Source organism: Acinonyx jubatus, chromosome B3, assembly GCF_027475565.1.
Source record: "Acinonyx jubatus isolate Ajub_Pintada_27869175 chromosome B3, VMU_Ajub_asm_v1.0, whole genome shotgun sequence".
In the NCBI taxonomy this organism is placed as follows: Eukaryota; Metazoa; Chordata; class Mammalia; order Carnivora; family Felidae; genus Acinonyx; species Acinonyx jubatus.
The window spans coordinates 117,285,001-117,298,254 of record NC_069386.1 but is presented as its reverse complement, the minus strand read 5'-3'; the positions used below and the strand labels follow the sequence as shown (position 1 = coordinate 117,298,254).

General features: G+C 52.0%; 1 protein-coding gene across 3 annotated transcripts in view; it reads left to right on the top strand.

The window, feature by feature from the left end:
- LTBP2 (latent transforming growth factor beta binding protein 2) overlaps positions 1-13,254 on the top strand; it is a 102,009-nt gene that overhangs the window by 58,706 nt on the left and 30,049 nt on the right. For all 3 annotated transcript variants that reach the window (XM_027066165.2, XM_027066164.2, XM_053224711.1), the window contains exons 9-10: positions 8,471-8,545; positions 11,940-12,062. In XM_027066165.2, the coding sequence (XP_026921966.2) occupies positions 8,471-8,545; positions 11,940-12,062 (198 nt within the window). The remainder of the gene's footprint in view (positions 1-8,470; positions 8,546-11,939; positions 12,063-13,254) is intronic.

Sequence of the window (13,254 nt, the reverse complement as noted above, 5' to 3'; positions counted from 1 at the left end):
CCCGGGCCCCTCCCTGTACCTCCAGGGACTGCTGATTCTCTTGCTCTGCCCCTCAAGGAGTTCCGCATCTTTCCATCTTAAAAACAATAATAGCTGAACTTTTACCCTATGCCCGTCTCTTCACCTGCCTGACCTCACTAAATTGTTGCAACCACCTTCGAGCTAAGAGTCTTTATCCCCACTTGACAAGTGAAGCTCAGAGAGGGCTGAGGAACTTGTCCAAGGTCATGCAGCTAGGACAGGGGAGCAAGGCTTCACACCACAGAGTGATTCTCAGCTGACCAAGATCTCCCTAATCATTCTGGGGAGAGTTAGGCCTGCCCAAAGACAGCAACGCTCAGGACGTTAGACTAGGAATTCACAGCCAAGAGGGGGCTGCCCAGGATTGTGTTTCATGAGTTATTTGTGCCCAAAGGACATCCCTCAAGAAGATTGGGATAGAATAGACAGGCAGGGCAGCTACCTGAAGCTCAGGCCTAAGGGTTCACGGAGATGCGTTAAAAGAATTGTCCCGGAGGGAAGCTGGTGGGATTGTTCCCTGTGGTTCTTGGAGGGCTAAAGCCAATGTGAGGATGTTTCTGGTGAGCAGAGCTCAATTCGAAGCACAAGCAACAGCTTATTAAAAACTGCAGCTCATTGGGCGTGCCAGGGTGGCTCCGTCAGTCGATTTTGGTTGAGGCCATGATCCCAGGGTTGTGGGATCAAGCCCCATGTCAGGCTCCACGCTGAGGGTGGAACCTGCTTGGGGTTTTCTCTCTTTCCCTCTGCCCCTCCCCCCAGCTTGTGTCCTCTCTCTCTCTCTCTCTCAAAAACAAAAACCCAAAAACCAAACCCCAAAACTGCAGTTTATCAAAACCCAACGATATAATGGGGTGTGCCCAGAAGAACTGAGCTCTCTGCCACAGAGAGTTTGGCTGCTAAGAACAGGTTCGTGGAAGGAGTTGGGAAAGGAAATTTATTTTTGAGGGAATGGAGGTTTAATATATATGTCTGCAAATGTATTTGGAACCCTCAATAGAAAGAAAGCTTTGGTTTGCCTGGGTTTTACCAGGGCCCTTGCCCGCGGGGACTGCTTCAGGTGAGGCCAACCCCCAGAGAGGGTGGGTATGTGAGGGGACACAGGCAATCGGCAGGATTTGGGGCAGAGAGCACCAGAGGGCAAGTCACTGCAGCAACCTCGTTATCATCACCATCATCATTAGCAACCGTTTCTTTGGAGCACTTAGCAAGTGCCAGGCCCCGGTGCTAAGTACTTCCTCATTCCACTGCATCCTGACCCTGTGTCTGGGCGTTGGGTGTGACTGTCTTCATTTTCCAGAAGGGGAAATTGTGTGCCCGTGACTCGGGACCCCTTCCTCTAACCAGCCCGTAATCTTCCTCTCGTGTGGCCTCGTGTGCACTTGGCTTAGAGAATTTGTTCAACCAGAGGACCCCGGCTTAGGGAACAGCTGTGCTGGGGTGGGGCTCCTGTTCTCTGGGACTCCGGGTGAGACGCCCAGTCTCCTGCCCTAAAGAAATGGGATTTTTCAGAATTCCAGTTGTTGGGCTGAAGAAAAAGCAGTGTCTCTTTGGCTCGGGGATGTTCTGAAAGCTTCTTCCAAGGGACTCAAGGCCTCCTGGGAGTTGTGCCTCAGCTCAAGTTAGCGCCCTCCTTACCCCAGAGCGGTGTCACCGACACGTGGCATCTCTGGCCTGGAGAGGTCCAGGGAGGGCTGCGGTGGGGTTGGCTGGAGTGGCGCCTGTCTGAGCCAAGGGTCTGACCAGACCCCTCTCTACCTCATTGCTTGCGGTAACCAAGACGCCCGCTTTGGCTCTAGTGCTGCCCCAAGGAAGCAGTCAGAGCCTATCTTTATGTGTGATTTCCACAATCCTTGAGGGGATCCATTAGGACCTCACCAAGCAGAAAATCGGGAATAATGAATTTATAATAATCACCAGTGTGTGACAAGTATCATGCTCGGGGTTTCGCACAATAGCATTCACAATAGCCCCAAGGAAGGAATTGTCTTCCACATTTTACCGATAACAAACTCAGAGAGGTTGAGTCATTTGCCCAAGTGTCTCCAGCCAATGAGGGGCAGCAGTCAGCTTGCCGTCCTTGAAACTGTGTTATGGAAGGAAGGAAGGGAGGAAGGGAGGGAGGGAGAGAGCATAGAGGGAGGGAGGGAGGGAGGGAGGGAGGGAGGGAGGGAGGGAGGGAAGGAAAGGAAGAGAGAGGAACTAAGTGTTGGGGAGCATCTGCAGGGACTTTGCTAGGCACGGTGCTAGCTTCAGTGACACTGATTGTTTCAGTACAGTTGACCTTCACGAGCCATGACACGGAGTGTCTGTCCCCACCTGTGCAGATGAAAAAATTAAGACCAAAACAGGTTAAGAGATGTGTGCCAGGTCACACAGCTAGTCAGAATAGAGCCAGGGATTCAGTGTGGGTCTGGCTGCCCCAGGACCCACACTCCTTTCACTGCTCTTGGGGAGCAGAAGTTTCTTTCCAGCTTACCCACCTGAGGTTTGCAAATGGAGTATTCAGCACTGATGCGTTCACATGCCCCAGTGCATCGAGCTTAGCCTCATCCAGGGTGTGTGTGTGTGTGTCCGTCTGTCTGTTCTCTGGCAGAGGCGTGTGTGGCCGGGCACCCTCCACAACTCCCTGCTGTGGTCATCTGTCATCACGGGCTGAGATCAGCGTGGCTTGTAAACAGCTCCGTGGCCAGACATATGTCTCCACCAACTCCTCCCTGAGCTCTGTCGTAGAGTCAGGGCCAAAACTGTCTCCAGCAATTAGTCGGTCCTGGTTGAGACCTCCTGGGGAGTCCCAGCAGCCAAGGGAGAGAGCCAGCGGGGCAGCGGCAGACTGCCGCCAGGGACCCCTCTGCTTCCTTCCCCGGTGTGTGAGCCAGCTCAGGTGCGGTAGTGAGTAAACAGGGCTGGGGTCAGGGGCCCGGAGATGGGAGGTTCTGGCCCCCAACGCCCGGGTTTCCTTAGGCAAGAGAGGTACATACCTCCACTCTACAGGCTTCGTGGGCATTTTGTGATGCTCAGACTCCTTGGAGTTCGGGTTGATCCTGGCTGACCCCTCAGCCGCCGCTTGGGCTTTCTCAGGCCTAAGAGCCCCAACCGCAAGGTCACCGGCAGCCGCTCTCCACGTATCTCTGCGAAGCGCCCATGGGAAGCGTAGCTTAGCCTCTCGATTTCCAGACCTACCTCTCTCTACTTTCCGACCCGCTGTCTTCCCCTCGTGTTGGCCGAGGGGCCATGAGGGGTAGTGCGGGTTCTTACCCATTGCCTTTACTGATTCTGCATGGCACTTCGGTTGTAGACCTTGTGGGGCATTTACCCAACATCTGAGTAGTTCTTCCAACCCCCATCTGGGTACCGCTGCCTTCGTTTTTCCCAGTCGCTCTCCTGGTCCCTTGTTTCAAGAAAAAGGGAAGAGAGGTTCCCAAGAAGGGTGATATATTTCCTGATGGGCACACATCTCCCTGTAGCCTGCAGACCCTAGGATTCCAGACCTAGATAACTCCTGAGGCTTGTCATGAGTTCATGCATTTATTTATTTGGAGGCAGTAGAGAGGAATGGTTCAGAATTTATCCTCTGGAGGCAGACGGCCTGCATTCATAATCCCAGCGCCACCCACCAGCTGGGAGACCTGGGGCCTGTTTCCTGACCTCTCTGGACCTCAGTTTGCTCATCCATAAAATGGGGACAATATCAGTAAGTCCCCTCAAGGGCTGTTATGAGGATCAAATAAGTTAATACAGGTAAGGACTTTATAACAAAGCCTGGCCCATCGTAAGTGCCATTTTAGCGTTTGCTATTATTAGTCATCCCATTTTGACTGAGTGCCTCTAGTGTTCCGCGTGCTGTGCTTGGCTCTAGAGACATGGCAACAATAAGACAGGGTCCCTAAACTCAAGGAGCTCACACTTCAGCGGGAGAGATGGGCAAGCAAACAGGCGGTCGCAACAAAGCATTTTAAGTGTCAAGAAAAAGGAAGGCCTGAGTGTGTTGAGAGCACTTGGGAGGCAACCTAGGGTGGGTGGCAGGGGTGGTGGTGCCTGCCCTCCCCCCTCACCATGAATCACAGCTCACTGACTGCCAAGATCACTCCTGGAGCCGCAGGTGGGTGCTGGGTTCCACCTGAGCCAAGGTTCTCCCTTCCACACGGCTGTCTAAACTTCAGCTCTTTAGGGGGCCTGGGTGGCTCAGTTGATTAAGCATCCGACTCTTGGTTTCAGCTCAGGCCATGATCTCACAGGTCGTGAGATTGAGCCCCACATCAGGCTCTGCACTGACAACCCGGAACCTGCTTGGGATTCTTTCTTTCTTTCTTTCTTTCTTTCTTTCTTTCTTTCTTTCTTTCTTTCTTTCTTTCATCATCTATCTCAAAATAAGTAAATAAAAAAAATAAACTTCAGCCTTCTATCCCCCCCACTAGATTGAAACTGACTTTTCTAGATTGGATGCTGCACTTGCTCTTACAGAAGCTCATAGGTGGCCTCTGTGAGGTGTGGAGACAGGTCTCGGGGTCCTCTTTGGGATCAGGTCGGGGTTGCTGGCAAAATGGGAGTTTCACCAGGGACAGCGGCTTTGAAATGCATTCCTCCCCAGAAGCCTGCCTTCACAGATGCTTATCCATCCAACAGTTTCTCTTTCCTCCTCCTTCTTCTTCTTCTTCAACATGTATTTATTTTTGAGAGGGAAAGAGACGGAGTGTGAGCAGGGGAGGGGCAGAGAGAGGGGGAGACACAGAATCCGAAGCAGGCTCCAGGCTCTGAGCTGTCAGCACAGAGCCTGATTCAGGGCTTGAACTGACAAACTGCCAGATCATGACATGACCTAAAGTTGGATGCTTAACCTAACCGACTGAGCCGTCCAGGCGCCCCCAACAGTTTCTCTTAAGGCCAGCAAGAGGGCAGAGCCCTCTGGAAAAGAAATCACTTTATAAGAAAAGCACATGAATCTGGACGAATGAATGAACACAGCTCTTCTCAGTTGCCACCTTCCCCAGGTTCTCGCGGTGCCCTGAAGGTGCCCGCCGTTGTTCCACCCTGCTTCCCGGCTTTAATCCTAGCTCGGACCACTCATCTCCCACTCGCCGAGGAAGCGGGGTCCTTCTGCCTCACGATTCCCCCCGACATCTTGGTGCCACCCTGGCCTCCTGGCCCCTCTCTCCCGCCCGATTCCAGCAGAGTGGCACGCGAGGGATGTGGCCTTCACAGCTAGAGGCTTGGGTTCAACCGCTATTCGGTCCCCTCTGAGCTACGCTTTCCTAATCTGTAAAACGGGGATAATGCTCCCTGCCTTGCAGGTCATTGTGTGGGAAACAGGATTCTATGTACCAGTGGCCTTGCAGCTCCAAAGCCCCGTCCAGACGTTCTGGCATCGGCCTTGCACTATTCTTTCCCACCTTCTGCTCCTCATAATGGTTGCAGGCTGCATCTAATCAGCTTGCTTTCTGAGTTTCTCCAAACAACTTCCCCTCTCCCTTTCCTCCTCCCTGTCCTCAGCCGATGCCACCGGGCCCCCTGCCAGGGGCGCTGACGTTTCCCAACCTCACTCCCATCCCTCTGTCTCAATAGCGGCGTGTTCAGAATCCTCATTTATCTCCACTAGGCCGCAGCCCAGTCCCCACCGTGGAACGACCCGTCAACCCTGAGCAAGACTGTCGTCCATAGCGGGAAAAGATTTTACAAATTCCACTGACGATTTTTTTGAATGTGAAACAAAAAATTAAGCTTTACTAATTTATATCCTTGCTTGGTCTCTATGGCAGACTGTGGGATGTCGTGTTTGGCCTGTGGAGTGTCCTCAGGGAAGAGAAGGTTCCGGAAAAACATGGCACCTCCTCTTGTTTGTGTCTGGCCTATCACAACACGTAACCCACAACAGTGCTGGGTTTACGGGGTCTTTCAATTATGTCGTCAGGTTTTAACGAAAACAACCCTCGCCACGGGGAGAAGTGACTCTAAAAAAAAATTCCTGCAAAGAAACAGGATTCAAAATAATACTAATAGCATAATCGCCAAGTAATGATTTTTTTTTTTTAATTCAATGCTGCCGCTTCTCCTCTGACATGTAATCAACCATGTTCCAAAGTAAAAATGATCAGGACCTCTCACACATGACCCAAAACGGACCCCAGGGTCCAAATGATCAAGAAGGCTGTATGAAATAATATATCGTTAATAACAGACTTTGCCCTGGGGGCGCCTGAGTGGCTCCACCGGTTAAGAGTCCGACTCTTGATTGTGGCTCAGGTCATGATCTCACAGTCGTGAGATGGAGTCCCTCATGGGGCTCCTTGCTGGGCGTGGAGTCTGCTTGGGATTCTCTCTCTCTCTCTCTCTCTCTCTCTCTCTCTCTCTCTCTCTCTCCCCCACCCCCCGCTCGCACTTGAAAGAAAGAAGGAAGGAAAGGAGGGAGGGAGGAAGAAAACCGAATGTGCTGGGAAGAAGCAGCTAATGATAGAGTAAAAGCCATCTGGATTAGAAACACGTTTAAAAACTCCGAGATGCTCAAACTTTGCTGTATAGTTGGATGGAAGTATAGATACCTCTAACGTGTCTCTCGGTATTTGCGAGAATCTATTTCCACAGTAAAACACATGAAGAATTATCTTTGTGCAAGCTACTAAAGAAAGGATCAACCCCAGGCATATATTCCCAAACGTTAAATGACTCTTGAATAAAAGTAAGCTTTTCCACCAACTCTGTAAGGGTCGTTGCTGATGCCCCGACTGGAATAAAAAGGAATCCAGGTGAAGTCATAGAGGTGGAGAGCACTCTATGGAAAATTCCCTCACCGCAGCACTCACAGACAAGCTATTGCCCCGAGGAAGTGAAAGTCAGAAGGAGACAAATTGCCAGAGGAAGTCATCATGCGGTTCACTCTATGAAACAAGACCTTTAAAATCGAATGGCATCTTTATGGAACGTGATGTCAAAACATCACGAAAATCCCTGGACCCCTTGAGAATTGCGGGCTATGTCTTGGCAAAGAAATGGTCAGACTTATAGATGAGCTATTCTTTTGGGAAAAAAAAAAATGGGTGTTTCACATCTGCTGCCTTTTTCTATGATGACAGATGGCTGTCAGTCATATGCTACCTGCTAGAGCTTTTCAACAAAAACCAACCAACCAAACCCCAAAAAAAGCCAAACCCTTCCAAGTATTCCTCTGGAGGCTGACACGCCAGTCCATCCCCCCAAAGGAATAGAAATGTCTTCCCTGTTTTTAAATAGGTTTTTCTTTTTCAAAGTACTTTTTTTTCTTGGGGCACCTGGGTGGCTCAGTCGGTTGAGCGTCCGACTTCGGCTCAGGTCATGATCTCACAGTTCATGAGTTCGAGCCCCACATCGGGCTCTGTGCTGACAGCTTAGAGCCTGGAGCCTGCTTCAAATTCTACGTCTCCCTCTTTCTCTGTTCCTCCCCTGCTCACGCTCTGTCTCTCTCTCCTTCAAAAATAAATAAAAACATTAAAAAAATTTAAAAAAAAAGTACTTTTTTCTCTTTAACGTACAGGAGAACGTTGTGCGATCGGGTAGGGCAGGTGTCAGCACCAGAATTCTGAGACTTATTTCCTTGTTGGTCAGTCTAGAGTCAGACATCTGCCCGGTTTTGTCTGCTTTTCACTTCAGGCAGGGCTGCTGGTCAGGAGACTTGTACCACAGAGAAAACCTTTTGAAAATGGATGTTTGGAAACAGTTCCATCGTTACGGGATTTGTTGCTAGAAGCCAACTCCATTTGCACACTTAAAAAACTGGAAAACTGGAATTTTCTAATGTACCTTACATCTGTTAGGAACCACTAGCTGACCTCAGGGGAGATGGAAAGCTACCAGCCAAATTTCAACACCAGCATCACACAGTTGGTGAATGTGAGTGAAAAATGAATAGCGTGGTTTCATGAGTGCAATCAAGGATGGCCTTCTTCCATCTTGAGCTGAGATACCTTGTCGGCTATGGCAGCATTAACACCAAGTATCAAAATAAACAGAACTTGGAATTAGACTGTGAATTGTTGTGTCTAGAGGTTTAAAAACTAATAAAATAACCATCGTTATGTAAGATGTAACCTATTAGGAGAAGCGGGGTGATGGACACACAGGACTTCTCTGTGACTGTTTTTTGTAACTTCCTGTAAATCTATAATGACTTGAAAACCCCCCCCAAAAATTAGATAAATAAACAAACGAAGCTTGTTTAATCACATTATAGTGTATAACATTGATATATACAAGAATATAGTCACTGAGGGTCATTTCTAGTAAGAGCAAGTTGGGTCAAGGGTAACCTGGTGAGAGCCAGGGAAGGGATTGCAGCCAAGATGCCATCACAGCTACCCACAGTGGTGACTTGGGGGGACAGAGCCTCACAGCTGTGGAGTGGGTTGTACCCCACTTTTCAGCGTGGGTGACAGAGGAACCCAAGGGCCTTCCAGTGAGGCCCATCTATATCTTCACTCCTTAGCCTCACCGGTGGTTGAAAATGGCCAGCTGGAGTGTCCCCAAGGGTACAAGAGACTGAATCTCACTCACTGCCAAGGTAAGGATGACCGGGGCCAGGGCTGGGCTTGGGGAGGGGAAATGATGAAGGTCTGATGATGCCGGGGCACTACCCCCATCCCCAGACAGAAGGAATGGTGTCGCTGAGTGGTCTTCTCTGGGTACCGCTAAGCCCCAGCTTGGGATGCTATGGGGGCTGCTGGTTCCAGGAGCCTAAGGAAGTCGGGGAGATAATGATAGAGCAAGCCTAGAAAGGACCTGGGAGCTGAGCCTGTCCCTCCTCCCATCTCCACCCGTCCCCACTGGACCTGGGCCAGGTGGGTCTCTAGAGCTGTGGGTCTGTGTGTGAAGGTACTGCCCTGGTCCCTACATGTTTACTCACCTCCTGGGCCAATCTCCCTGGATTGGGAGGACTTTTGACTCCAGGATCAAGTCAGCCTGAGTTGATGGGGACCTCTGTGGACTTTCCCCAACACCGCACCTTCAGCTACTCATACCTGCCTCCCACAGCTAGGAGGGGGAAGAAAGAGGGAACAGGGGGCCATAAAGTCTAGCCCATGATCCTTGCTGGCCTGCTGACAGGCTCTCTAAGACCACCAAGGCCTGGAGCACTCTGTATTACAGAGCCCCCAGAGGGGCAAGGCCCAGAGGCACCTTAGGACAGATGGGTGGGAGGTGGGTCTCAGCTATGGCTTTGTCACTACAGGGAGTTCCAGTGGAGATGGGGAGTGGGACCAGGATGACTGAGGGTCCAGAAGCCTTCACTGAGGGGCAGCTGTTACCACTGTGCCGCTAAGGCTCTGAGCAGGGAGCCGCTGTTGGCTATGGGCCTGGCGGTAGGAGCGGTGAGCAGGGCCTTCCAGCTGGGAGGCTCCTGAGGCTGGCAGAGGTCAGTGGGGAGCTGAGGCAGCCTCCCCTTTGGGGAACTAGACACACTGCTGTCTGTATGACTTGCTTTGAATGAAGCTGGGTTAGAGACAGGGGATTGGCCCAGATGGCTTCCTAGGTACCTCCCCCTGGAGGCTTCTTCAGGAGAGAGGGATCTGAGGGAGTCCAGGGCCGGGGTTGGGGGGTGGGGTGTCTAGGCTGTCTGCTGTGGGGTGCCAGGCCCAAAGGGGATTTCTGGACCATGGATAAAGTGCTTGGACCAGGCAAAAGGGCAGGCCTCTGACCCAGCCCAAGGTCAGACTCCCCTGGGGGCAATGGGGACTAGTAGACTAGACAGTGGGTGTGGAGAGAAGTCTTTAGTTTTGCCCTTGGAGGGTACAGTAGGGCCATTCATATCTCAACTGTCCCCAGTGGCCTCTCCTCCTGGCTGGTTTCCCAGTGCACAGGATTAAAGTTATTCCCAGGATTTCAAATGAGCTCTCAGCCCTCCCTCCACGGAGCCTCAGGAATATAGGAAGCCAGGGGGCCCTCCCCCAGGAGACCCTGCCCCCTAAAACTCCCCCTTCCCATGTCTGTGGGCTTGGTCTCCGTATATGGGAGGGGACCTGCTCACCTCTACATCCGTGTGCATCACCCTCCTCTCTCTCTCTCCAGCCTTCTCTCCTTCCACGGGACAATTTTGGGGTCTTGTCATGAGCTGCATGCGTTGTGCTAGGTACTTAGTACACAGTGACAGATAAACACGGAAGCTGCCCCAGGTGAATACAGACGCTTAAACCATTACACCCCACGGGAGAAGTGATCTCACCGGAAAGAAGTTCTGGGTGCTGTGGGATCCCATGGTGGGGACCCCTTCCCAGACTGGGAGGGTAGGAGAGGGGCTTCAGGTGACACCTCACCTCGACTTAAGGAATGAGTAGAGGTGACCAACTAAAGGGGATGCGGGCATTCCAGGCCGAGGAAACAGCACAAGCAAAGGAACAGTTTAGGCCGGCTGGAGTACAGCCTGTGTGCCCACAGGAGACGACACAGACATCCCAGAGCCTCGTCAGGGCCAGCTGCCCACCCACAGGCTGTGGGGAAATATGGTCGAGGGCACTGGATGCCCTGTGAGGGTTTAGGAGCTCCCTCTAGGAGGTGAATGGGGACCAGAGGCATGTCAGATTTGCATTTAGGTACTTAGACACATCACTATGGCCACAGTCCAGGGGCAGGTGGGTCTGTTCCCTTTCCTAGATCTCAGTGGCATCTCCCCATGCACCTCCCTCCCAACAGGGTATCCTGCCAAAGAGTAGTTGGGCCATCTTCTAACCCTTCATTCCTGCGCTTACTAAACAGGCTTCCCTGAAGCCTGTGGGTGAGCATGCGACTCTGGTGACACTGGGTCGCCATGTCTAATCTCCCGGCCCTGGAGGCAGGAGATCTGCCCCTCACGGATCTTCCTCACTTACCATCATCAACAAGGGTGCCATCACCAAGACTTCTTGGAGCTTAGAGTAAGGGTTGGGATTTCCCCTTGGCAGGAAGAAGTTTCCAGCATGAAATGTTTTTGAGGTTAGAAGGGAAGCTAATGTCACTCCCTTGTTTGAAGAACAGCATGTGCCCCCACTGGTCTTGGAGGATGTGTGGGGCCTGCCTGAGGCCTTCCACCTCCTGGAAACATAGCCTCTGGCCTCCTGCCTCCTCGACCTTGCTGGGCCCCTCTGTGCTGCGGATGTGTCCCCCAGACCTGCAGAGATGCTTCAGAGTCTCTCCAGGAAGGCTGAATAGGAGGGACTGGGCAGATGGTTCTCCACTCTCCAGCCCGAACTGTGCCCTTATCCGCTCCCCCCATATGCATCCCAGCATGCTACTTACTAGCTGGGTGCCTTTAAGCAAGTTACTCCTTGAACCTGCTTCCTCACCTATAAGATGAAGCCCCATGGACCTACTTGATAAAATTGTTGGTAAGAACTGAATGGGGTATCATAGGTCAGCCACCTCGCCTGGTACCTGGTGCATAATATGCACTCAATAAACATTCACTTTTAATATTATGACCATTATTACCAGTTAGTGGACTAAGTGATTTGCAATTTTTATCTTGTTTTATTCTCCTAATAAGACCATCTGGTAGTTACTATTTTTTTTTAATTTTTTAAGTGTTTATTTCTGAGACAGAGAGAGATAGAGCATAAGTGGGGGACGGGCAGAGAGAGAGGGAGACACAGAATCCGAAACAGGCTCCAGGCTCTGAGCTGTCAGCACAGAGCCCGACGCGGGGCTCGAACTCACAAACCGCGAGGTCATGACCTGAGCTGAAGTCGGTCGCTCAACCGACTGAGCCACGCAGGCGCCCCTGGTAGTTACTACTAATGTCCCCATTTTATGAATTAGGAAACGGAGGTACAGAGAGAGGGACCACACTTAATAGATGGCAGCTCCATTGTCTTTTTTTTTTTTTTTTTTTTTTTTTTGAGAAAGTGTTTGCAGAGCTCTGCACCGGCCCCTCCCCTCCGTCCAGCCTCGGTGGGGCGGGCGCTTGCTCACCTCCTCCAACCCCACAGATATCAACGAGTGCCTGACCCTGGGCCTGTGCAAGGACTCGGAATGCGTGAACACCAGGGGGAGTTACCTATGCACCTGCAGGCCTGGTCTCATGCTGGACCCGTCCAGGAGCCGCTGTGTGTGTAAGTGCTGGCAGGGGCCAGGGGTGGGGGACACAGGGAGGCAAGATGGGATCCTCAGGGTCCCCCGGCCAGGCCCAGAGCAGTAATTTCCCCCAGGCTCCATCCCAAGGCCCGGGACCTGTGTCTCAACCGGGAGCTGGGCCCGATGTACAAAACTGACCTGCCCCCGCCTGCTGGAGCAGAGATGGTTACAACTTCAGTTTGGGTTTTTGGCATTTCTTTGGGGGCTTTGCGGCTGGGGATTTTCTGCTTCTGTTTATTCTCTAATCCTTTCTGTCGTATCTGTTGCCTCATTTACTTTGAGGGGGCGGGTGTGTGTGTCGCCTCTGTTCTGATGTCTGGCTGAGCTGTGGCTGCCTCTTCCAGGGCCCGAGCTTAGCAGCCTGGTCACTTGGCTGCAGCCCTTTCTTAAAGGGCCTGTCTGGAGCGTGAAGGCCTGCTGCCTGACCCCCAGGCCTTTCCTTAAAACGCGCGTCCCTTATGGTTCAGAACGTGTGTCTGTATATGTGCATGTGTGCACCCCCATCCAGCTGTTTCCAGCGGCCTCTGTGGTTTCCTGCTAGGAGAGGCCCAGGCTGGCAGCACCCCCAGGTAGCAGGACTGATGCCACGGCCCAGACAGGGCTCTCCTTGGGCAGGGAGGCCCGACCAGAACTGAATAAAACCAGTCCCGACTGGCATTTGGAAAGTGGCAGCCCAGCTCAGCAGAGCTCCCTGGGGCTGGCCAAGCCCTTGGCCTACAAACCACCAGGTACCGGGTCTGGGGAGGCCACAGGATGAGCAAGACTCCAGTGCCACCCAGAGGGAGCGTCCATGTGAAGGGAAAGAGGAGACTGGACCCAGTAAGTGTCTCCAGAGAGAGGAGACAGTAAAAAAGGCTTAAGAGGGGACGCCCAGAGAGTGAGGAATCCCAGAGTGGGGAGAACACGTCTGGCGGCTCTCAGGAAGACTTGATGGTGACCAGACATGTGATCAAGGCCTCAAGAGACGTATAGCACTTTCTTCTCATCTCACCCCCCACTTAAGATTCCTTTATTAGGCAGGCATATTTCACACCTGAAGTGACTTTGGCTTGTTAGTGCCAGAAAGAAAGCCTTAATACAGGGAGGCAGAGATGGCCCTTGGGTGTTCTTTATTGTTTCTCCCTGCCTACTGTTACCCCCTCCAGCTGATGATTTACCTCCCTGTAGGCA